At 41.3% G+C, this 26,510-nt stretch overlaps 1 protein-coding gene and 1 long non-coding RNA gene across 7 annotated transcripts in view; both read right to left on the reverse strand.

The window, feature by feature from the left end:
* Positions 1-6,523: 6,523 nt before the first annotated feature.
* The window catches only part of LOC131223604 (phosphoinositide phosphatase SAC8), a 93,670-nt gene continuing 73,683 nt past the window's right edge, over positions 6,524-26,510 (reverse strand). For 3 of the 6 annotated variants that reach the window (XM_058219046.1, XM_058219048.1, XM_058219044.1), the window contains 8 exons: positions 16,551-16,649; positions 16,319-16,418; positions 10,422-10,590; positions 10,236-10,308; positions 10,035-10,128; positions 8,415-8,501; positions 7,157-7,223; positions 6,524-7,044 (listed from right to left, as the gene is read on the reverse strand). In XM_058219046.1, coding sequence (XP_058075029.1) covers positions 6,917-7,044; positions 7,157-7,223; positions 8,415-8,501; positions 10,035-10,128; positions 10,236-10,308; positions 10,422-10,590; positions 16,319-16,418; positions 16,551-16,649 — 817 coding nt within the window. In that variant the 3' untranslated portion in view covers positions 6,524-6,916. The remainder of the gene's footprint in view (positions 7,045-7,156; positions 7,224-8,414; positions 8,502-10,034; positions 10,129-10,235; positions 10,309-10,421; positions 10,591-16,318; positions 16,419-16,550; positions 16,650-26,510) is intronic. The other 3 variants (XM_058219045.1, XR_009160578.1, XM_058219047.1) reach the window with 3 other exon arrangements.
* LOC131223607 (uncharacterized) lies at positions 11,986-14,134 on the reverse strand. Its single transcript, XR_009160580.1, has 2 exons — positions 12,864-14,134; positions 11,986-12,185 (listed from the first exon to the last, which is right to left on the reverse strand). It is a non-coding gene; the product is annotated as an uncharacterized LOC131223607 (long non-coding RNA).

Consider the following 26,510-nt stretch of genomic DNA (forward strand, 5'->3'; position numbering starts at 1 on the left):
GTGGGCCATACCATTTAAAATCATGCGAAGACATGCTTAAAACATATAAAAGCACTTGGTGGGGCCCACTTGAAATTTAGATGCGTCCGAAACTTGATCTAACCCCTCATCCAAGTGGGACACACATAATGGGGGTTGGATTTGTGAACCACATCTCGGTGGGCCCAACAAATGATTATGAATGTTTTATAGAGGGTAACCCCTCTCAACTTTTGCATGTGGTGTGGCCCACACAAGTCACAGATTGACTTGATTTTTAAGCCCAGGCTCACTATGGAATGGTGCATCTGATTGATGGGGTAGATGTTCGACAGGCATCATAGTGGAGTCCACACAACTCGACCTCAAGGGAAGTTCCCATGAGCTTGACCGCATAGAGCCTTATATATATATATATATATATATATATATATATATATATATATATATATATATATATATATATATATATATATATATATATATTAAAATGCTCACCTATTAACTAGTCCTCATTCTCATGAGAACTGACATGTAGTTTTTTAAATATCAAAGAAATTAGCTGATATATCCTACGATATATCTTTTATTCCACCTGTGCGATACGAAATGAATGGGTAATGTTGATATATCCCACCCATTCGATCCAATGATCATTTTCGATTTTTGATCCATGTTTTTGTTGTAAATCACGTTTAACCATTGTCAAATGGTTACATAGTTTTTATTCTTCATATTTTTCATAAAAAATTATGGATTTTGAATTTCGATTTCGAGATTTAAGGGAGATGGGTCAATTTGTGGAAAATTGAGAAAAATCAAAATTTCTCAAATTCTCGCAAATCAGTTATAATCTTTATATCCAAACACAAAATTAAATATATTTGTAAGCCGATCTAATGATTCTTCTTTTGCTTTTGAATGTATTGTTTGTGTTTCCATACATTTCTTATGTTTATAATTTATATGAATAGACTTTGAATATACTTGTGCAATTCAATTGGAAAGCATATATATTAGGACCTCATATAAAGCCGATTATGTGTTTTTTTACTTTTTCCTTTTCGTAATGTTTTGATTTCAAAGTGTGTTTTGATGTCTTTTTGGACAATCCCCGATATTTAATTAAAAAATTCAACAAATTTTCCAATATTCCCATGTTTTCCAACAATAACGATATATTACGCGATACAACCGATATATCCCATGCGATAACGGATATGTATCCGTATCCCAAGGGTGCGATACATTACGTGATAATGATATTTAAAACATTGCTTGCATGTCACAAAATCGAATGGTCCACATGATGCAACACCCCATGAAACCCCCATAACACAAAATTTAGTCTGATCCAAAACTTTGGTGGGCCATATGGCAAAGGGAGAGGCAAATTAAGGGAGGAAACTGTTGCCCTTAGCTATAACATGTTGGAGCTTTGGATTAGCGATTAGCCTAAAAGTTAGGTCATAGGGGGGTGTTTGGAGCATGGGATTAAATCGTTTTAAGTGGGATGGAATTACCAAAACATAATGATCACATTATGTCAGGGATTGTCTCCTAATCCCATGGATTGAGGCCATCCCACTCCATGTTTGGGAAACGGATTGGCATCTCATCTTGCTAATACCGGTCGGTGCTCTATGGGCCCCATCATGATGTATGTGTTTAATCTGTGCCGTCCACCCATTCTTCCATGTCATTTTATGGTACGAGCCCAAAAATAAGTTTGATCCAAATCTCAAGTGGACTGCACAGTTAGCCCTATGAGGTTAAAAATGGTGTAATTCAATTACTACTGTTTTCTCATGATGTGGTCCACCTTAGATCTATATCTACCGCATTTTTGGGATGAAGCCCAAAAATTATATTTCAAAATAGATGGACAGCATTGATAAAACATATATATCATGGTGGGGTCCACATAGCACCGACCACTTGCTACACGAAATCCAAAGTATAGTGATAGAAACTCTTGCTCCGGCGTTGATTCCAAGAAGGGCTTCACAACCCATACCTTGTGTGATTCCCAAACACACCTTACAATGATCCGTGGAATCTTGAAACCCACTTCCACCAAATCCTACTTAAACCCATGCCCCAAATGCCCCCTAAGAGTTTCATGAGGTGCTACATCACGTGGACCATTCAAATTGACATGTGCAAAGCTTTGCATGGGTTGCAGTTCTCATGTGGTGAGAACTCATCTCACGTGATGTGAGCCCAAAAATCTGAATGATCCACGTAATGCAGCGCCCCATGAAACCCCTAGGGCTAAACTTTTATCGTGATCCAAAACTCTAGTGGGCCATGGCAAACAGAAACTGTTTCCTCTCTTGATTTGCCTCTTTTTGTTAAAGCCGAGCAGAGTTTTGGATCAAGGTGAAAGTTGAGCCCCAAGGATTTCATGAGATGCTACATCATGTGCACCATTCAGATTTTAAACTCATATCACGTTAGATGAGTTCATATATATATATATACACGGAAACGCTCACCTACGAACTAGTTCGTACGTACTACATACGAACTTTTTTGAGAACCCATCATACGTGATGTGGATCTAAAATCTGAACCGTTCATGTGAAGCAGCACCTCCTGAAACCCCCCGGGCCCAAGTTTTACTTTGATCTAAAACTTTGATGGGCCATGAAAAATGAAAATAGTTTCCTCCCTTGATTTGCATTTCTCTTTTCTATGGCCCACCAGAATATTAGATTGGGGTGAAAATTTGTCACATGAGGTTTTATGAGATTCCGCATCACATGGACCGTTCAGATTAGACAACCATGGCACGTGTGCAAAGGTGCGCACGTGCGTAGGTGCGCAGGGGAGCATGGCTCTCTCTCTCTCTCTCTCTCTCTCTCTCTCTCTTTATATATATATAGGAAAAGGTACTATACGCTCGACCGTATTATACCTGTTATGAGGTCGAGTGCTGGCGGCATGTTATTCTTCCGGATGGTAAAATTTTTATCTCTCGCGTATTTTCTGCAAAAGTCTTGCACCCGTAGTTGAAACCTTACTAAGGCCCACTATGATGTTTATCTGAGATCTAACCTATTCATAAGTTAATACATTCATGAAAGAAGGGAAAACACAAATTTCAACTTAATTGAAAACTTTTGTGGCCCTTAGAAAATTTTAATGGTAGGCGTCACTCTATCCACCGTTTTCTATGGTGGGTACATTCCAGCTTTGGATTTAGCTCATTCTTTGTCTCATGCCTTAAATTGATATCTCCACCTGAGTGGACAATATGGATATAACACATACATTTATGGTGGGTCCCAGATAACTTGGTGACATAACCTGTTCATAGAATCCGCGTCCAGCCAGTCCAATGCAACTTTTAATAGTATGCGTATTGTGTCCTACCCCGCACAGACAATAATCCATCTGAGTAAGGCTTTGTGGGACCCGCCATAATGTAAGTGTTTTATCCACGCTGTTAAAAGATTTAGATTTTCTAGGATCGTTTTAAGTTATTATCTTAAAAATGAGGAAAGTCAACAGCTCTAATGGACCACCACGAAGGAGGTTGCACTGATAATGACGCTCACTGTTGAAACCTTTCTAAGTGCCAGCGTTATGTTTCTTTACCATTCAACATATTCATAAGGTCATGTAGATGTGAGTGAAGTGAAAACACAAATATAAACTTGATCAGAAACTTCTCTAGCTCGCAAGAAGTTTTTAATGGTAGACGTTCAATCCCTACCTTATGGTCCACTTAAGCCTCGGACCTGCCTCATTTTTTGGTTCATATATTAAATTGTTTTGAGAAAATCGTTGAACGGCGTGGATAAAACACTTACATCACATTGGCCCCACAGAACATGCCCAGGGTAGGACACAATCCGCGTTTAAGTGGTTGTACGCGGATTAGAAACTGACAAGTTGAGTAGCGAGTCTGCCACTGAAGTTACGTCACCAAGTTCTGTGAGCCCCACTATGATGTATGTGTTGTATCCACACCGTCCATCCATTTTGAGATATTATTTCAGGGCATGAGTCAAAGAATGAGGCAGATAAAAATCTGTAATGGACCCCACTATAGAAAACAGTGGGGAGAGTGATTCCCACCGTTGAAACTATCCCAACGCCCACTATAATGTTTTTTTGAAATCCAACATGTTCAAAAGTTTAAAAAAACATGAAATAAGAGAAAATACAAATATCAGCTTGATCTAAAACTTTTGTGGCCTTTAGAAGTTTTTAATGGTAGGTGTCACTATCCTCACTGTTTTCTGTGTTGGGCCTACTGGATCTTTCGATTTAACTCATTCTTTGCATGTTGCCATAAAATGATATCTCCAAATGCATGGAAGGTATAGATATAAAACATACATCATGGTGGGGCTACAGAACTTGGCGACGTAACTTCAGTAGCCAGTTTAGCTACTCAACCTGTCGTTGTATAATCCGCGCACAAAGTGGATGGAAACAACCTGAATTGAACTTCTATCCTTAAGAAATTCTCGAGGTGGCATGGTGTTTCGTAAGAGCCAACTTTAGTATTTGTGAGAAATCTACCCCGTCCATCATTTTTTAGAGATCATTTTAGGACATAGGGCTAAAAATGAGCTAGATCCAAGACGCAAGTGGGCCGCACTAAAAGAAAAGGTGGGTAGGAAAATTCCTACCGTTGAAACCTCTCTAGGTCGAAAGTGATGTTTCAATTGCATCCATACCGTTCATAGCAATATTCCTACGAAGATGAACTTAAAACACAAATATTATCCTAATTTAAAACTTATATTACCCCATGAATATTTCAATTGTGGACGTTCAATCCTCATATTTTCGGCTCATTTGAATCTTGGATCCGGCTCATTTTCGGCCTCTTGTCCTAAAATGATATGAAAAAAATATATGGACGGGGTGGATTTCACAAAAAAAAAAAAAATCACTGTAGGCCCCACCTAAGTTTCTAACACAAGGCTTTTTGCAGAAAATAAACATGAGAGAGATAGAGGTGGAAGGGTATTTTAATAATAGGGTTGCTTCTTTAGTTTCCCTATATAATCTCCCATCCAACCAATAACGTGCCGCAGACACTCAACCTTATGGAAGGTATAATACGGTCGAGCGGATAATACCTTTTCCCTATATATATATATATATATATATATATATATATATATATATATATATATATATATATATATATATATATATATATATATGCAACTTTCTCACGTAATGCATGTGTAACTTTACACAAAGCTCCACTGCACTTTCTCACGTAAACAACCATGTGCAACTTTACACACATGTCATGGGCAGTGAATCTAAACGGTCCACGTGATGTGGCATATCTTGAAACCTCATGAGCCTAAATTTCAGCCTCACCAGAATCTTAGATCAGGGTGAAAATTCACCCCCTGAGGTTTCATGGGATTCCGCATCTTATGGACCGTTCGGATTTGACACCCATGACACGTGTGCAAAGGTGAGCATGCCTCATATATATATATATAGAGTCATGCTCCCCTGCGCACCTACGCACGTGCGCACCTTTGCACACGTGTCATGGGTGTCTAATCTGGACGGTCCATCTGATTCGGAATCCCATGAAACCTCACGTGAGAAATTTTCACCATAATCTAAAATTCTAGTGGGCCATAGCAAAGAGAAATGTAAATCAAGGGAGGAAACTGTTTTAATTTTTCATAGCCCATCAAAGTTCTAGATCAAAGTAAAACTTGGTCCTAGAGGGTTTCACGAGGTGCTGCTTCACATGAACGGTTCAGATTTTGGATCCACATCACGTATGATGGGTTCTCAAAAAAGTTCGTATGTACCAGGTACGAACGGGTTCGCAGGTGAGCGTTTCCGTGTGTGTGTGTGTGTGTGTGTGTATATATATATATATATATATATATATAGGCATGCTCACGCACATACGCACGTGCGCACCTTTGCACACGTGTCATGGGTGTCGAATCTGAACGGTCCATAGGATGCAGAATCCCATGAAACCTTAGGGGGTGAATTTTCACCTTGATCTAAGATTCTGGTGGGCCATAGCAAAGAGAAATTCAAATCAAGGGAAGAAACTGTTTGCATTTTTATGGCTCACTGAAGTTTTGGTTCAAAGTAAAAATTGGGACCAAGAGGTTTCATGAGGTTCTGCTTCATGTGGACTGATCAGATTTTCGAGATTCATCAGATATGATGAGTTCTCAAAAAAGTTCATAGGTAATCCGTGCGAACTAGTTCGCAGGTGAGCGTTCCGCTATATATATATATATATATATATATATATATATGACTACTAAATGAACAGTAAGGAGCATCATATCAAAGTGATTATTGAGAGGGAAGGGAAACTAGAGGTGGCACCACATGGTGGACGGTCCATATCCTTGATTAGATATCTAGACCACCCATTTTATTGCCCATGGAAGCACATTTTCCAAAAATCTGTTTTCATAGAAAAAGTCCTAAAGAAAGTTCCCCAACCCTACCCCTTTTTTACCTCTCCAAATGCTTTCTTGGAAAATAACTTTCAAAGAAAATGGTACTCCCTCCTTATATGTTCCAATCTCCCAAACAAGCCCTCAAATTAATTAAAAATAAAAAATAAAATCTCAACCATTCCTGCTTTACCATGCATCTGATGGCATAAGAATCAACAGACAAGATCATCTTTCTAATGCTGCATTTCAAGAGGCGACATGTCAGTATTTTGGTTGAAGATTTTCCTTTAGCATGGGCCAGCTGTAGTGCGTGCACCATAGATGCTCCTTGGTCTGGTTGCTGCCCCACCAGTAGTGTGACATCTCACCTATTATTCTAACCCTCGAGCCCCACCAATGGATTCAAATAATTTACATTTTTTTTTCCAAACATTTATACAAATCAATGTCACAGTAACAACATTCGCCACTTCCAAAAACCAATTTACAGATTTCCAAGTAAAAAATGCAATTCAAAGAAGGCTACACAACCGCGGCCTGGAACAGAACTGCCTCCCATTGGCTTTCACCAAGGCCATTACGCCAGCTGTCAAACCCGCCCAGAACACAGAAGAAACGAAATGATGTGCATGCCGCCCGGCTGTTGTCAAAATACAAACTAGAAATTTAAGTTCTCCATAATTACTTAGAAAACAGTACAAACAAAAGCAATGCTGAAAGATTTTGAAGATGCAGTGCCAGGACGTTGAGACCTTGGTTAAATGTGAATGTTGTTAGTGTAAGACCCCCAATTATTAAAGTTGACGCGACCGGGAGATACTGCAGTTGGTAAAATCAGCACATATAAGACCAGATTAATGGAATCCATGGAAAGTGATAAGAGTTAAATGAAATAGAAAGAGGATCTTATGTAGGGATAGCAATGGACCCGGTTAGGGCCAGGATAGGGTTGGCCCTGGGGAAAGAGTGAAATGATCAATGGCATAAAATGGTCCAATCTAAGAGCCTGTTTGGATCAGAGTACCATAGTAATGTGGTGTAAAACTCACATCATTACATCTTACATTTGATATTGCCAACTGCCAAGTCATGGTAATCCTTCCGAATTACCGCAGGACATGGATGGGCAGAGGTGTGTTGACGTGACATAGTTTTATGGGCCTCACCATGATGTATGTGTTATATCCACACCAGCCATCCATCTTGCATGATCATTTTATGGAATGAGACAAGATGAAGCAGATCGAAGCCAGAAATGGACCAGGCCACAGCTAGCAGTGGGGATTGAATGCCTGCCATTGAAAACTTCTTGGGGTCCACAACAGTGTTGGATCAAGCTGATATTTGTGTTTTCCCATCATCCAAGTTTGTTTGACCTAATGAACAAGTTGGATGGCAAATAAATATCCTGCTGGGCCCTGAGAAGGTTTTAATGGTGGGCATCATTGTCCCCATTGCGTTTTGTGGAGTGGTTCACTTAAGCTTTGGATCTTCCTCATTTTTTGGGGACATGCCCTGAAATGACACTGCAAAATGGATGGATGGTGTGAATTTAACACATTAACGAAATTACATCCAAGTGTATCTCACCAGGGAAAGTACTTCACATGTTGGAGGTGGAGCTGTGAGAGGCATATTGCATACTACCATTACCCTGTTTTACTTCCAACTACTGTAGTAATGATAATCAGTACTCATTTACCACACATTATTGCTGTAATTGATAATCCAAACAGGCCCTAAGGAATTTTTCAGGCAAGATTGCTTTTAAATTAAACATTTATGTCGAATGGGAATCACTCACAAATGTTTCTAACCGTCCATTCTTTCAATATAACGGCAGCCCACTTGACAATTGGACCAGGCTAGGCTATTCATCATTGGCCCAGGCCAAGCCCTTGGGCCAAGTTGAATGGCCCAAGCTCTAGCCTTATGGGGCTGTGCCAGGCCCATTGCCCACACTTAATCTCCACTAAATGCTCTTCAACAGTAGATCATGGTATTACTCACAGAAAATGATTCAAATCCATTCAGCTGGAATGGGGAAGGACTATTTCTATTGGCAGTATAGCGACCACTGATGAGATCCATTGCATCCTGGAATCAGACAATTTGCGGGTGAACAAGGACCGAGTAGTTTTGGCAGATTTAATCCTTACATGATCATACAGCATTCTCATGCCCCTGAGTTTGTATAATGGGGCCCATGGTATGGCGGTCCAGACCATTGATATGTTGGGACCAACCAGATGCGTCATGCCCCAAGAGTCCTCCAGGTTGGAAGATCCTAGCCGATCAATCTTCAGCCTATTTTCCACTGAATGTCTTGATGTATTCTTTTTTTCTTTTTCTTTTGAAAAGATGACAAATTCAACATATATATATATATATATATATATATATATATATATATATATATATATATATATATATATATATATATATATAGGAAATGGTACTATGAGGTCGACCTCATGGGAACTTCCCATGAGGTCGAGCTGTGTGGGCCTCACTGTGATGTTTGCCGAACATCAACACCGTGTATTTGATGGGTCCCATTTAGGTTATGAAATATCCCAAAACTCAGCCGTATATGGAACTCAAGTGGGCCATACCATCTAAACCCATGTGAAGACATGCCTAAAACATATAAAAGCACTTGGTGGGGCCCACCTGAGCTTTGGATGTGGCTGAAACTTGGTCTGACTCCTCAGCCAAGTGGGAAACACACAATGGATGGGCTGGATTTGTGAACCACATCTCGGTGGGCCCAATAAATAATTATGAATGTTTTAATGGTAGGGTAATCCCTCTCAACTGTTGTATGTGGTGTGGCCCACACAAGTCATGGATTGACTTGAATTTTAAGCCCATGGACCACCATGGAATGGTGCATCTGACTGATGTGTGTGTGTGTGTGTGTATAACCCCACCATTGCTGTATTCTTTTCTTAACCATCTAATTGCATCCCACCAATGGAAGGGCTAGATTTGTCCCATATGGGAGGTCTTTGGAGCGCTCATCCACAGTGGTGTCCATATCATTAGTTTGGAACACACAACCATGGGCTGATTTGTACAAAATCAAGTCCCAAGGATAGGATGCACATCCTCAGGCTGAGGATCATGTAATAATTCCTCCTGAAGGAAAGCAAAAGGTACAAGAATGCATAAATCCCACTTCAAAATAAGGAGGCATTGATGTAAGTATAATTATGTGAAGGAAAATATAAACTGATTGAGACAGTTTACTAGGTCCAACACATGTTTCATGGGCTACCATGCATATGCCCTTCAATATGGATGGTCAAGATTGTTTACACAAAGATAGGTCCAATCAAGAATTCGATACATCCATTTGTTAGGCCTCATCATGGACTGCTTATGATTCCAAAGTATCACTTCTGTTAGGTGATCATAGCCATTCCATCCATGCCATGGAAAAGGGATGGGCATAGAAAATAATGCCAAATCAGGGATTACTGAACCATCCCATCAGTGAAACTTTTTTTTTTTTTTTCGGTAGCCCGTGAAATGTGTTCAGATCGATGTATTGGACTGTTGAAGTGGACCAATGCAACTAGGAGCACTGGAGGATTTCTCAACAAAATAGTCATATCTGAAGCAAACCTGTCGAATGCCATCGTGAAAATTATTCAAATAATACCGTGAAAGAGCACTCATCCCATCTTTAATCAGCCCCGATACAGTCTGTCTTCCATATCTGCAGTTATTGAAGAACCGGAAATATTTAGAGAAGGAGATGTACCAGTAGTATCACTGAAAAGTATGTATTTATATGTAAGCACCAAGAAACAAGTGGAAAGTCACCTGACGAGGTCTCCTTTCAGGGCATGCGTACCAGAATATTCTAGGCTTATCTCGTCACCTTGCTCAACCCATACTACCACAGCAACAATTAGATTCAGTTCACTGACGGATATGATGTAACTAAAGGTGTCTAAAATCAGCTCAATGCAGGTTGCATATTCAATATAGTTATGATAAATTACTTACATATCTTGAACTTTTCGTCAATATCAGGATGTGAAGATATGCTCTCGCTTGGAGAAAATGCTTCCATCCTTTGCAGTTGTGTGTTTAGTGATTTCCGACCCAGATCACTCTGCGAAAGCAGGGTAACATGCTTCACCCTAAGGTCCAGAATGCAATAATCCATATGCACCTTAAGAGTAAAAAATATCACTCCTTGAATGGCTTATATAACATACATGATTTTTATTTATTTATTTTTTTGCGGGGGGGGGGGCCATAAATCTTAATTGAGATTTGTTAGAGAAGAATTTATTTATTTCTTAGGTTTGATTATGTTAGCCCTCATTCCAAGTTGGGCCACTTGGGCCTCATTTGGATGCTCCAACTTGAGGGGGGGTGTTGAAAGGTCAATATTTGAATAAGGCCTATTCATGTTTTTACTATTATAAATTTTTAAAGTACACATAGATCTTAATTGAGATTTGTTAGAGAAGAATTTATTTATTTCTTAGGTTTGATTATGTTAGCCCTTGTTCCAAGTTGGGCCACTTGGGCCTCATTGGGGGGGGGGGGGCGCGGGCGGCGTTGAAAGGTCAATATTGGAAGAAGGCCTATTCATGTTTTTACTATTATAAATAAGAATAGAGGGCTAGGGTTTCAATACACCCTAAGCATCTCTCTCTCTCTCTCTCTCTCTCTCTCTCTCTCTCTCTCTTTGTTTCTCTCTTTCATCTTTCTTTTCCTTCTGTCTTCTTCTTCTCATTGCAGTTTCATAGGCCCTCAAGTTAGCACCATGTAGCCGTTTAACAAGGTTGCAATAGCATGATAGTAACTTAAGAGTAGGAACTGTCATTTTAGGATATAGTACGGGCATCAGTGGAATTTGATGTAATATTAGAGAGGGAGTAGATATCGTGAGGGGTATTTGGGGAATTGAAAGCATTGATAAACAAGGGAAAATGTGTGGCATGAACATCTTGTATTAATTTTTTTAAGGTAAATCTCTAATTAGGCAACAGCTTCGTCCCTTCTCTTTCTTCTCCATCCCTTTTTCATTTCTTCTCATGATTCTCTGATAATACTTTTCCATCAGTTCTCTAGATTTCCACTAGATTTCCACTGCGAGAGCAATCTAGTTGATGACATAAACATGGAAAAGTAAAAGTAAAACATAGTTGATGATGTAAGCGAGCATAAAGTAGACATAAGCATGGAAGAAAGGAAATAAATTGCACCTGTTTGTTTGCTAGAGAAACGATGAAGGCAAGTGCTTTCCCTTCTCCCTTTTCCAGTGTTTGGGTTGCAATTTTCAAAGAAAAACCTCTCTTACCTCCAATTTTGTCACTTAAAATGTCAAATTAGAGAAAAACCTCCTCTATCACCAATCGACTTTTTGAAAAAAAAAAGAAGAAAGAAGGTTTCTACTCCCTTGCTAAGGAAAGGAGATTGATTTCCTTTTCTTAAACCAAGAAAATGTCATATCAAAGGATTTTTTATTTTTATTTTTTCACCGCATGAAAAGGAAAACTAGAAAGCATACGAGGAAAAAGAACGTCAATTAACTCTACTAATGCCATGTTATTTATTTATTTATTTTTTCTTTTAAATATGATGATAGGAGACAGTGATTAGAAGTGCCCTTGCATTAAGTACAATCATGACCCACATTAGTACAAGATCCTCTAATCTGTAGTTACCATTACCAAGAAATGATTTCTTGGCATCAAAATAACTGGTACCCATGGTGTTAAAGTAAGAATTGTTTAGAAGATTCCAATTTATTGTCTGTGTAAGGGCTCGATTGGTAGCTTGTAATTGGAGGTAAATGGGAAATGGAATTGGAGGTTAATAAATTGAGAGTAAATGGCTTCTTCTCAATTGTGTTTGGATGGGAGTAAATGAAATGCATTTGAAATTTATTTTTTTAAAATCCTGTTTGGATGGAAGTAAATGGGAGGAATTGGAATGCATTGGAATTTTTCAATATATTCATAGGTACATATGTGATATCCCAAATCAGCTTTAATACCCAAATTGGTGTACATATGAGAGGAAATTTGAACCTCAGGTAAGCCACAAATGTAAGGATCACAAACAAGCAACTTGCCAACGTTTTTTAACCATCCATTAAGATGGTCAACCTTTGGACAGTTTAGATCATTCTATTGGTGTGATTTTAGTGATGTAGAATTGAATTGTTTTGGGAGTATCATCAGCGTGCCACATATACGGCGGACATGTGCGTGGCGGCATCTTTGTTTACCCCAGCGACTCTCTAAGGGAACTCAAAAGGGCCATTTTACTCCATTTACGTCCAAATCCTCTCTCAAAAAGAAGATTTCATTTACAGGCTCATTTACTTCCATTTCAATTCATTTACATGCATTTACTCCCATCCAAACACACCTCAAATGCATTTACCTCCATTTACTCCCAATTCCCTCCATTTACTTCCATCCAAACGGCCCCTAAAGAAACTCCACCTAGTTGTGATGAAACTGAGCGGATATTTACAAGAGTCCTAGATTTGAGCAAGGAGAATACACTAATGGTTACATCTAGCTCCTCATGCTTTGATTGTCTTATCCAAATTATGGATAATGTAATTTAATCACTTGGGAAATACTAACATTATGGAGGAATTCTTACTGGAAGAAGTCTGATTACAAACTGTATTTGAATTGAATTGGCTTGCTTTGCATTTGCCTTTGCAATCATGCTTTTGGCTTAATTTGGTTTGAAAAGAAAATAAAATAAAATCTTACAGCCTGTTTGTATGCAGTTTTATCCTCCAATGGTATTCGATAATGAGTTACGAAAGGAGATGGACTCAATTTCTGGGAGGATAAATGGCATCGCAATATTCCTTTTGCTAGCAAGTTTGCCCCTTTGTTCTGCTGGCTTGCAACTCAAAAGGGGAAGAGTGCATCATTCTTCAATTGAGAAGCAGGTAAAGTTATATGGTCACCATATTCAATAGAAACTTGCAGGACGATGAGCTGCATTCGCTGACTGAATTAGTGGGAGCCGGAAAAGGTGTATGTCCAAGTGTCACAGAAGATGGCATGATCTGGGAGAGAACCAGAAGGGGATTCTTCAGTTCACTCTTGTTATGATATCCTGGTGTCAAGAAACAAGTCACTTCCAGTCGTTCTTTCAATTTTGGAGAGCAGCCATCCCTTCAAAGATGAATGTATTGATATGTACAGCTGTCTGCAATAAAATCCTGATGTTGGATCCTCTAAAAACTAAGGGGTTTTACTTTCCCCAATCGATGTCTGTTGTGTTACAATTAGGAAGATTCTGTCCACCTTCTACTCTAACACAACTTTGCTTGGAAAATCAGGGTGGCCTTGCTTGAGCAGTTTGGTATTCAGTGGGCTTTCCTGATCTCAGTGGAAACTTGATGGGGACATCTCGTGTACATGCACGCCCCCCCCACCGCGTACGCACGTACACAAGGAGGGCCCCACCATCGATCTGGATTGATGACGACGTCCAAGGAGGAACCCCTAGTTAGTGGACTACGTTTTGATTTCTTGGAGTGGACCCGATCGTCATGTGAGTCCCACCATGGGTTCTCATGATCGTGGCCCACTATTCCAAACGATCTAGTACTTTGAGTTTTGCTTATTATTATTATTAGGAATATCATGGACGGTTTAGATTGTTTTGATTAATTGTTATTTTTTATTACTTCGTCTCCAAGTAATAGGGTGCGCACATGGCGCAAGTTTTGGCGCATAGGATTTTATTATATAAGTATCCCTTGTAGTCTTTTTTTTTTTTTTTCATTTGAAGATTGAATAAAATTTCTGCGTTTTCCTGCTCCTCTCTGAGTTGTGAAGCCTAGTCGGGTGTGAAACCCTCCATTTTTCGAAGGGCTAACTACTGTGGTGCGAAGCCACATCCATCCCAAATTGCCATTATCTCCTACCATCCATATTCCTCATCTCCTATAGCCATCCGCACGTCAAATCTACCCATGTTTGCAGCTAATCTTTCCCCTACAACAGATTTCCAGAATCTGGCCCTGCAGGAGGGCCAAAACTTCGGCGGAGTACCGTGCACAAACTAGACATCCGATTGGTGTGAAACTTGGCATGAAGGTGGACCTCCCTTGCCCGACCAGCACCTAGCTGATTGATTTCAGATTTGTAGGCCCCACACACGTGCGGGCAAGATCTCATGCACGTGCGTCAGGCCCGTGCCGCTGTCCACACGGGTGGATCATCTTGGGCTTGTTTCTCTCTTCTATTTCACTCCTCTCTTGGCTTATTTCCCTAACCCTAACCCTAGATAATCCTAAATCCCAAGTCCTACTCCACTTTTGCAAACCCTAGGTTTTCCCGATTTGAAACATGTGAATCCAAGGGATTGGGAAGTAATTCTTTGCATGTGTGGATGAATTTACTCTCCTTTGAGCATTGTTTAGTTTATAATTTTTAATTGATCTAGCCCTAACATGTGTAGGGTTGGACCCGCATAAATTTCCCTTGTTGAATGCTTGACTTTTATGTGGGATGTGGAATTTTTTGTGATTGTTTTAAAATTAGTGTGATCTAAAGCTTGAAATCTTGCATATTATATTTAATTTTGACGTCCTGCATCAAAAATCTGTTTGCTGCTTGGGTGCGCGTAATCCCATGGAAATTAGCTCCTCAAGCTATCCTCTGACAAGAGAATCAGGGTAAGTCATGCAGTTGGATGGAAGTGTTTGAAGAAGTGCAGGGGATAACTTTGGAATGGTGCAAGATGGACAACAAATTCCGTGGAATCTCAAAGCAACTAATCAGCGCAAACTGGATAGAGATCTGCAAATGAGGTATGAGTGTCAGGAAAATAAAAGAAAGATGGTCCCCTCTGGTTGGCTGGTTCAAGATAGACATTGATGGTAGCTCTCTCGGTAATCCGGATTTGGCAGGAATTGGGGGGATTTTTACAGATCGCAAGGGTTCTCCCATCTTTGATTATCTGGCCCTTTGGGTGTGGTGAGCTCCAATTTAGCCAAGGTGGCTGCAATGTTGCTACCATCAAGCTAAACATTGATGGTAGCTATCTCGGTAATCTGGATTTGGCAGGAATTGGGAGGATTTTTACAGATTGCTAGGGTTCTCCCATCTTTGATTCTCTGCCCCCTTGGGGGTGGTGAGCTCCAATTTAGCCGAGGCAGCTGCAATGTTGCAAGTGAGAATTGCTACTGAGCATGGTCTCTATCCTCTAATTATTGAGGGAGATTCAGCAAAAGTGATCAAGTGAACTTGGGAAGGCCACGTGAACTCTAATTTAGCCGAGGTGGCTGCAATGTTGCTAGCGAGAATTGCTACTGAGCATGGTCTCTATCCTCTAATTATTGAGGGAGATTCTGCAAACGTGATCAAGTGGGCTTGGGAAGGCTAAGAAGAAGAAGAAGAAGAATCCATATGCTCCTTCTCCCACCCAGAACAAAATGGATAGGGGCTTTCCTATATGGAGCCACCACCATCCAAACATGCCCTAAATGATTTGACCTGAAATCAAACTCTAGGATTCAATAAACAGGCCATACAAACCACTTTGGCAATAGGATCTGTCTTTTTTACATGCATCAGGAATGAACAAGATTCAAAATCTCTAGTTAGGCCTAACCACAGAAAAAAAAAACAAAAGAAAAAAAAAAAAAAAAAAAAAATTTTATTAGGTCTATTTTGGAAGCACCTCCCAAGCAGAATCAAACAGCCTTGCATTTTGGGTGGTGTGGTGGTAGTGTGATGCAAATGGCTCAGAACACATTTTTTCCAAGTGGTTTTCTCAGAAGCAACAAATCCAGTCAACCACAAATCAGGGAACTTCCAAATAGGCCCTCAGAAATTAAAATGAAAAAGTAAAAGGTACTGTGGATAACTAATAGTAAATCACTAAATGGAATTTTAGAAAACCTGGGTAACATTTGTCCGGTCCAGGCAGTCAATGCAGTTAACTCTAACAACTCCCTTCTGCTCCAGTAGTATTTCTCTTTCTGAGTTTATAAGAAAATATCTGCTCCACTGAAACAAAAATGAATTAAAAAACAGTATTACCTGTTACCAGTACACTGGTAAATCTTAAAGCAACTTAAGCATTACTATACAGCAGCTTATGTGGAAATTATTCTTCATTCAATTCGATTACCCTTGCTTCTTGATGTCATCAGAAATTTGATCATAGAGAAGATTCAAGTTGTCAAAATTTGCATTTCTACAACAGTGATGGAAGTCGAAAGACACATATCTGCAAAGCAGTTATACATCAATGTCAAAGCAAACAAAAGTTCCTAAAAATATAAAATAATTAATCACATCCATGAGACAACTGAATGAAATGAAAATATCAAGAGTTATAATACTCAGGCTGTGTGTGATGCTTGATATGCAGGCACTCAGAAATTGTAAACATGACATGTATTAACTCAAATTAAACTCACTAGAGAGCCCACTGATGCCAAGTGACAATCTGAACATCAGATTGGTTCAATGATCCTACCCTCTGATTGGTGGTAACTTGTTTGTGGAAATAGGACGGTCGGATATTTTTTGTTTTTAAACGTCCAATTAAAGTCACCAGTCTGATAGTCAGATAATCAAATAAGATTAATTTTTGGTTCATGGTACATCTATATTGGGTAGAATAATTTGGACAGTTTAATTTGACTACTTGTATGCCACGCGTAATTTCTATGTATTTTCTAAGTGCCTGTGTATCATCCATCACACTCTGCTAGAGTATCAAAGTTTCTCTCAAATATCGAATACTGAATTCAAATCTGATGGCAGGTGCTCTTAGCCATCGAAGTATATTGCTAAGGATATTGCCAGATCATTGGTTCAAAGGGATCAAGAACCAATCACGTAAAGACCCATAAATTTTGGCCTATTCTTGAACGTTGTTTGCAAGTAACGACCACAGTCTCATTTATGTATTCCCAAGGGTTCTATGCAGAAAATGTTTATTGCAGTGCATGGTGGGGGACATGGAGGACATTTTGGAGATGTTAAAACCTTTTGCACTATTGTATACTATTGGTTGACGCTGTGTAAAGAAGTATTCGATGACTGGCCAAGAAGAATGCATAAATTGATAAACAAAGAGAAGTTGGAGAGAACTGGCAGGTCTAGATCCAAAATAACCACATGTTTGGAGTCTCCTTGGACTAAAACACATGAGGAAAAAAGGAAAACTTCTCTTAGGGCCTGTTTCGGATCAGGGAAATGGAAATATGAATTTGGCAAATCTATGAACTCCGACATTTTCATGGATTTGCGTGGAATTTGGACTTTATAAATCCTGAAATCTGTTCTTTGGTATCAAACTGCAAATCCATGGAAATACTTCTCCAATCCATTTCTGTTGTATAGCAATAGTTTTCCCAAAGAGATACTAACACAAAATTGTTGATTAATGCAGTCCAATGCATGGGGTTCAAACTTTAATACTATCCATCTGGTAACTTGTCTCGAGATCTGGTCCACACACATTTGGGTCCTTACTCTTGCTCGGGTGGTAGACTCTTAGGAGTTTCAACTCCTGGTCAAGGGTTCGAGTACCCATAGTGATGAGGACATCGTGCACACGCACGCCCGCACACCACCACCCCTACGCACGTACGTACGCAGAAGGAGGACCCCACCATCGATCTGGCTCGATGACAACGTCCAGGGAGGGCCTCCTAGCTAGAAGACAAGTTTTGGTTCAGAAAAGTGGGCCCGATAGTCAAGAAAAGCCCATCATGGGATCTCATGATTGTGGCCCACTCGTCGGATTGATTTCATATTTTAGGTTTTGCTTATTGTTATTATTTAGAACATTGTGAACACTTTAGATTTCTCTGATTGGTTTTTATTTTAGTTTACTTCATCGCCAAGTAATAGGTTGTGCACATGGTGCGAGTTTTGGGGTATAGGATTTTCCCTATAAATAGGCACCCCCTGTAGTTCTTTTGATTCATTGAAGTTAATAAAAAATTCATGCTTTATTTTTCTACTCTCTTGTGGAAGAATTCAAAAGTGGGTGTGAAGCCCTCCCTTTTCGAAGGGCTAACTACCGTGGTGCGAAGCCACATTGATCCCAATTCACCCCCATCTTCCATCATCTTTTTTTCCATCTTCCTCCACCATCCGTACTTCGAATTTGTCATTTTGTTGCATCAGATTTCTTCATTACAGCAGGTTTCCAGATTTCGGCCCGCAGGCGAGCTGAAACTTCGGCGGAGCACCACGCACAAACCGTACATCGGATCGAGCTGAGATTTGGGAGTTTTGGAGTCCATCCCTGGCCGACCAGGGCCAAGGTGGCCTTTTTCTGAATAGTGGGCCCCACACATGTGCGGCCAGAATCACACGCACGTCCGTCTGGGCCATTGTTGTTGTCCACACGCAGGATCATCTTTTGGCTCAGGTTTTTATCCTCTTTTATCCTCTCATAGCCATTTTTTCATGAATCCTAACCCTAGATTACATGATCCCTAATTGATTTGCCCCTTTTTTCACCTTAGGGTTCCTTGAATTGAAATTAGGGAATTCCTTGGATTAGGGATTGATTTTAATGCATGAGTAGTTGATTTTATTTCCCTTTGACATCGTTTGGTTTATAATTTTTATTGGTCCAGTCCTAGCCTATGTCGGCTTGGACCCACATAGATTCCCCTTTTTAATTGAATGTTTAGATTTTCATGTGGGACGTGGAATTTGTGTGATTGTTTCTGAATTGTAATCTAAGCTTGAAATCTTGCATATCATATTTAATTTTCCATGTCCTGCATCAAATTTGGTATCAAAGCCTAGGGTTTTTGTAGGGGAATTCACCACATATTTAGGGTTTAGTTTGTTTGAGTCCTTCATGCATTTAGTCCATCATATATAGCTGAATTTTAGTAACACCGTGTAGTCTCCTTCATATAGAGTCTCGTAGGGTCATTTTGTTTTTAGATGCATATAGTTGTCATAGCAGGTCCTTAGGTTGAGCAAGTCAGTGAATGCCCACACGTACGGGTCGCGGTTTCGGTTTGCACCCCACACTAAACATGGAGCAACTACAAGAAACAGTGGCCAAGTTAGCCCAGCAAGTTGAGTCATTGAATAAGCATTTGGAACAACACATAGATAAACACCTTGAAGAAATAGAGGCCTCCTTTAGGGCAAACCCCACCACTGGGGAGGATGCCCAATCTCAGGCAGTTGGTCAGGAGGTTAGACCAAGGAATGGAGGCGGCCAAGGAGCTGGTCATGGGCGCGTACTTGTGCACCCACCCCGTGAGGGACATCATGATCAATACGACCCAGATGCACAACTCCTCAAGGGAGTTAGGGTAGATGCCCCTACTTTTGATGCCACTTAGACCCTAAAGCTTTTTTAGATTGGTTGGCAGATATGGACCACTATTTTGAGTGGTATGATTTGTCGGATGCTCGACGAGTCCGATTCGCCCAGATGAAGCTTGTGGGTCAAGCAAAGAGGTTTTGGGTGACAGTTGAGCAAAAAAAAGAAAGAGCGAGGGAACTCCCAATAGTCCATTGGGGAGAAATGAAAGAAACGCTGAAAGAGAAGTACCTCCCTTTCTCTTATCGCATGTGGTTGATTGAGGAGTGACAGTCTCTTCGACAGGGTTCCATGAGTGTTGCTGACTATATTGAGAAATTCGAAGAGTACTCGACCCGCTGTGAGGTTGATGAGGACCTCGTACTCACCCTTGCTCGTTTTAAAACGGGCCTCCGTCCTGACATTAGGAGAGAATTGCTCGCCAAAGGCATAGACACTATCGAACAGTTGTACCAAGTAGTGTTAGATGTCGAGCAATACCTTAAAGCATCTGTGGGAAGGCGGTTTGACTTTCGCGAATCCGGTACTAAGGCCAACCCCTCTAGGGCTAGACCTAATACAGGATTCCAAAACAAACCTTCCCCTAATGTTCAGTCCAGACCTAAGGATGATAAGGGTAAAGAGATTGTCGGGTCTAGTTCACGTGGAAGTGGGGCCACTAGGTGTTTTAGGTGTCAGGGGTTTGGTCACTTTGCTTACCAGTGCGGCACGAGAGAGGGCACCAAAGTGTTCCTTATTGACGGGCAAGCAGAAGTAGTGCCCCCAAAGAGTGATAGTGAAGAGGAATATGAGCCAGTCGGAACCCCTAGTGATGAGGAAGAGGGAGCACAAGAGTCTGTGACCCTCGCAATTGTGCGTTGCGCCCTGGCTCAAGCCAAGAACACTGATGACTGGCGCCGCAACACGATCTTCTACACTTATGTAAAATGTGGGGAAAAGAGCTGTAAGATGATCGTGGATAGTGGTAGTTGTGCCAACGTGGCAAAGACTAGCACTGTGAGTCGTCTGGGCTTGAAGCTGGAAGCCCATCCTCAACCCAATAGAGTCTCCTGGGTTGATGAAACATCCATTCCAGTCTCGTACCGCTGTCTAGTCCCTATTCAGTTCGGATTTTATAAAGACACAATTTGGTGTGATGTTGTTCCTATGGATGTGGGCCATGTCATTCTGGGTAGGCCGTGGCTCTATGACAGGGATGTTACCATATTTGATCGTTCAAATGTGTATACATTTTGGTTTGAGGGCAAGAAGGTCAAGCTAAATTCTCTGCCACCCAAGAATACAATTGGAAAAGAGTTCACCACACAGAGTGGTGTGAGCGGCCCAAAAGAAGTGAAGGAGTCGAAGTCCAAGTCCAAACCGCTCCATATTTTGAATGCCAAAGACTTTAAGCGAGAGACGGAGGCGGACTCGATGATATACGCCCTTGTGGCTAGGGAGAGTGTACCAGAGACTAGCGTAGAGTTACCCACTGAGGCCATTCAGGTAGTACATGAGTTTCGTGATATTTTTCCTGATGATTTACCGAATGAGCTTCTCCCTATGAGGGATATACAACATTCCATTGATTTAATCCCTGGGGCAACTCTACCAAACCTCCCACATTACAAAATGAACCCGAAGGAGCACGCTAAGTTGAAGAGGCAGATTGATGAACTCCTAGAGAAGGATTTCATTCGAGATAGCATGAGTCCGTGTGCTGTGCCCGCCCTTCTTACACCTAAGAAGGATGACACATGGAGGATGTGTGTTGATAGTAGGGCCATCAACAAAATCACAATCAAGTATCGATTTCCCATACCGCGTCTTGATGACATGCTAGATATGATAGCTAATGTTACTATCTTCTCAAAAATCGACCTCAAAAGTGGGTATCACTAAATCCATATACACCCTGGTAATGAGTGGAAGACGGCCTTCAAGACGAAGGATGAGCTATATGAGTGGCTAGTTATGCCTTTTGGGTTAACTAATGTCCCAAGCACTTTCATGCGTGTGATGACCCAAGTGTTGAGACCCTTCATGGAGAAGTTCCTGGTCGTATACTTTGATGATATCTTGATTTATAGCATGACTAAGGAGCAACACCTCAACCATTTGAGGCAGGTTTGTGGGATCCTTAGGGCCGAGAAGTTGTACGCCAACCTAAAGAAGTGCGCCTTCTTGTCTAGTAGTGTGATCTTCTTAGGTTTTATTGTGTCAGCTGAGGGCGTATCGGCGTATCCTGAGAAGGTCAAGGCCATCGTTAATTGGCCTGAACCCTGCAATATTCATGAGGTGCGCAGCTTTCATGACTTAGCCACTTTTTATAGGCGGTTCATTCGAGGCTTCAGTTCCATTGTGGCCCCCATCACGGATTGCATAAAAAAGGGAGAGTTTCAATGGACAAAGGCCGCCTCGAAGGCCTTCAAGGAGATAAAGGTCAAGATGACCGAAGCTCCAGTCACACGACTTCCAGATTTTTCAAAAACTTTTGAAGTCGCATGTGACGCGTCCGGAGTCGGCATAGGAGGAGTACTTAGCCAGGAAGGGCACCCTGTCGCCTTTTTTAGTGAGAAACTGAATGAGGCGAAGCAAAGATATTCCACCTATGACAGGGAATTCTACGCGGTAGTGCAATCACTACGCCATTGGCGACATTACCTGTTACCGCAAGAATTCGTCTTGTTCTCAGATCATGAGGCCTTAAGATACTTGAACTCTCAAAAGAAATTAAGCCTCAGGCACGCTAAGTGGGTTCAATTCCTTCAAGAGTACACTTTTGTGCTTAAGCACAAGGCCGGTGTAGAGAATAAGTCTGCCGACGCGTTAAGTCGTCGAGTCGCATTACTCAACTCCATGAACGTTGAAGTTACGGGCCTTGAGCGTATCAAAGAAGAGTATTCTGAGTGTCCAGATTTTGGGGTTGTGTATGTCTTTATTAGAGAGTTCGTCAGGAGCTAACAGTGAGTATTTGATTTTGGATAGATATTTGTTTAGGAGTGACCGCTTGTGCATACCACGCACCTCCTTTCGTGATTTTCTTGTTTGGGAGTTACATTCTGGGGGGGTTGCAGGTCATTTCGGTCGTGACAAGACCATTGCCCTAGTGGAGGATAGATTTCATTGGCCAAGCCTTAAGCGGGACGTGGCCAAAATTATAGGACAATGCCATACTTGTCAACTGACAAAACAGAGGAAACAGAATACACGATTATATACACCTTTGCCAGTCCCATTCAGCCCTTAGCAGGATATCAGTATGGACTTCATGCTTGGACTTCCCAAGACTATTCGAAAGCATGACTCCATATTCGTTGTCGTGGACCGTTTCTCTAAAATGGCCCACTTCATTCCTTGTTCTAAGACCTTCGACGCCTCTCATGTTGCCAAGCTGTTCTTTAGTAAGGTTGTCAAACTGCATGGGTTACCAAAAACCATCGTGTCTGACCGTGACGTGAGATTCATGAGTTACTTTTGGAAGACACTATGGCACATGATGAATACTAGGCTCCAGTTTTCTTCTGCCTACCACTCTCAGACTGAGGTGGTTAATAGGAGCCTAGGGAGTTTACTTCGATGTTTAGTGGGGGAGCATACCAGGACATGGGACGCCGTACTACCCATAGTCGAGTTTGTATACAATAGTTCTGTCAATAGGTCCACAGGTCTTAAGTCTTTTTGAAGTCGTTACTGGTTATAAGCCTAGGAAACCTATTGATCTTATCCCCATGTCATTGTCCCATAGGCCATCAGAGTCTGCAGAGTCTTTTGCGCATAACATACATTCATTGCATCGAGAAATCAGGCGAAAGATCACTACTAGTAATGAGCATTACAAATTTTCTGCAGACCTACATAGACGTTTCAAAGAGTTTAATATGGGGGACTCTGTGATGGTCTGTATCAGGCCCGAGCGATACCCTCCAGGGGCCGTTCGTAAGTTACACGCACGTAACGCTGAGCTCTTCAAAATTATAAAGCGAAACGATCTCAATGCGTATGAGGTAGATCTTCCACCTTCCATGGGAATTAGTTCCACATTCAATGTGGAGGATCTAGTTGCTTTTCAGGGACCCACTGATACTTTGTCCGGCCCTTCGCCCACCCATCCTGATGTCCCAACCTTACCCTTAGATGCATAGCCTCTTCCCGACCTTTCATCCCAGCCTTTGCCTCCCATACCTAGCCTTTACACACCCAAAGAGGAAATAGAGGATATCCTGGACCATGAGATAATTTCCACGTCGGATGGCGGATTTCAGAAATACCTAGTTAAATGGAAGTCACGCCTAGCTTCGGACAGTGCGTGGCTCACTGAGGAGGAGCTTCAGAGACTTAATCCCGACATCCTAGAGCGGTTGAGGAGTTTTATTACTCCAGTGGCGAAATCTTTGCAACCGGAGAGAGTTGATGAGGACATCGTGCACACGCACGCCCGCACACCACCACCCCTATGCACGTACGTACACAGAAGGAGGACCCCACCATCGATTTAGCTTGATGACGACGTCCAGGGAGGGCCTCCTAGCTAGAAGACAAGTTTTGGTTCAGAAAAGTGGGCCCGATAGTTAAGAAAAGCCCATCATGGGATCTCATGATTGTGGCCCACTCGTCGGATTGATTTCATATTTTAGGTTTTGCTTATTGTTATTATTTAGAACATTGTGAATGCTTTAGATTTCTCTGATTGGTTTTTATTTTAGTTTACTTCATCGCCAAGTAATAGGTTGCGCACATGGTACGAGTTTTGGGGTATAGGATTTTCTTTATAAATAGGCACCCCCTGTAGTTCTTTTGATCCATTGAAGTTAATAAAAAATTCCTGCTTTATTTTTCTGCTCTCTTCATGAGTTGTGGAAGAATTCAAAAGTGGGTGCGAAGCCCTCCCTTTTCGAAGGGCTAACTACCATGGTGCGAAGCCACATCGATCCCAATTCACCCCCATCTTCCATCATCTTTTTTTCCATCTTCCCCCACCATCCGTATTTCGAATTTGTCCTTTTGTTGCATTAGGTTTCTTCATTACAGCAGGTTTCCAGATTTCGGCCCGCAGGTGAGCTGAAACTTCGGTGGAGCACCACGCACAAACCGTACATCGGATCGAGCTGAGATTTGGGGGTTTTGAAGTCCATCTCTGGCCGACCAGGGCCAAGGTAGCCTTTTTCTGAATAGTGGGCCCCACACACGTGCGGCCGAGATCACACGCACGTCCGTCTGGGCCATTGTTACTGTCCACACGCAGGATCATCTTTTGGCTTAGGTTTTTATCCTCTTTTATCCTCTCATAGCCGTTTTTTCATGAATCCTAACCCTAGATTACATGATTCCTAATTGATTTGCCCATTTTTTCACCTTAGGGTTCCTTGAATTGAAATTAGGGAATCCCTTGGATTAGGGACTGATTTTTATGCATGAGTAGTTGATTTTATTTCCCTTTGACATCGTTTGGTTTATAGTTTTTATTGGTCCAGTCCTAGCCTGTGTCAGCTTGGACCGGCATAGATTCTCCTTTTTAATTGAATGTTTAGATTTTCATGTGGGACGTGGAATTTGTGTGATTGTTTCTGAATTGGTAGGATCTAAGCTTGAAATTTGCATATCATATTTAATTTTCCATGTCCTGCATCACATAGGTGGTGAAATTCCACTAGCGTGAATGCGTGGGGACTGGGGTGTGTGTGCGTGTAAAAAAAAAAAAAAAAAGAAAGAGAGATCTGGTCCATTCATCAGGTAGGCCAGAGATGCCACATTGAAAACTTCCACGAGCCCATTGTAATGTTTGTTGCCACTTGCCACCCAACTTATCAGTGGGGCCTGCTGTGGACACCACCATGGTGCATGTGTTTGTTTAAGCCATCCCAAGTAGGTTCCACCTTAATGTATATGTTAAATCCTCACTGATCATCCATTTTACTAGATCATGTTACATGTAACGGCCCAAGTGTGTGGCCAATTCTAGTCTCAAGTGGGCCATGCCACGTAGACCTTTACATTGCTAGAGGGGCCCACAAATCGGGTCCCACTCTCTATATGTCAGGCCATTTAAGGTTGATTATCATATGATATGTTTGATAACATGCTAGGGTACCTAGCTTGATAGGTCGACACCGATAATATGCTTAGTATAATGGACATCAAGCCCATTCATATGCCCATGCGCATCATTTATATGCCTGCTATGAATGATGATTAATCATAACATACACCTTTTCGGCTTGAGTTACTTGGGGGACTCGTACGAGATAGGGTCCCCCTGCATGATCGTGTGTTATGCGTATGATAGATGCATGACTTGGATAGTGTGATTCATGCATTATGCATTATATGTGACACGTTATATGTACTCCCTAGCGATACCAAGAATGTAGTCATGCAGTTTTGTTGTAGTTGGCGGATGATTTTATGGACACCGGAAACTATTGAGGTTATAGGGCGTCATAGGGGTCCTTGGGTGGAAGTCCCTAAATCTTGTGGTATCAGTAGCATGCTCCAACGTCTAGATCGAGTGGATTCATGAGCGCATGATAGTTGGATAGCGGTAGGCCGCATCACCCACTGCGTCAAGGTCAGTTGGAAGGGAGTTTGACATTACACGCCTGGGTGCAGAGGGCTATATGCTAGGTTGAGTCAATGGGTTCGCTATCGACGAGCCAGGTGGGTTTCTATGTACCATTGACAAGGTGAATAGTGAGGTCTTTTGCACTCGCTTGGTCTTGTGCGCAATGGGCAACAACTAGTGACAGAAGTGTGTTGGACGCCAGTGATGATCTAGTTGTGAACTATTATGATATGTGG

Source organism: Magnolia sinica, chromosome 13 (assembly GCF_029962835.1).
Source record: "Magnolia sinica isolate HGM2019 chromosome 13, MsV1, whole genome shotgun sequence".
Classification (NCBI taxonomy): Eukaryota; Viridiplantae; Streptophyta; class Magnoliopsida; order Magnoliales; family Magnoliaceae; genus Magnolia; species Magnolia sinica.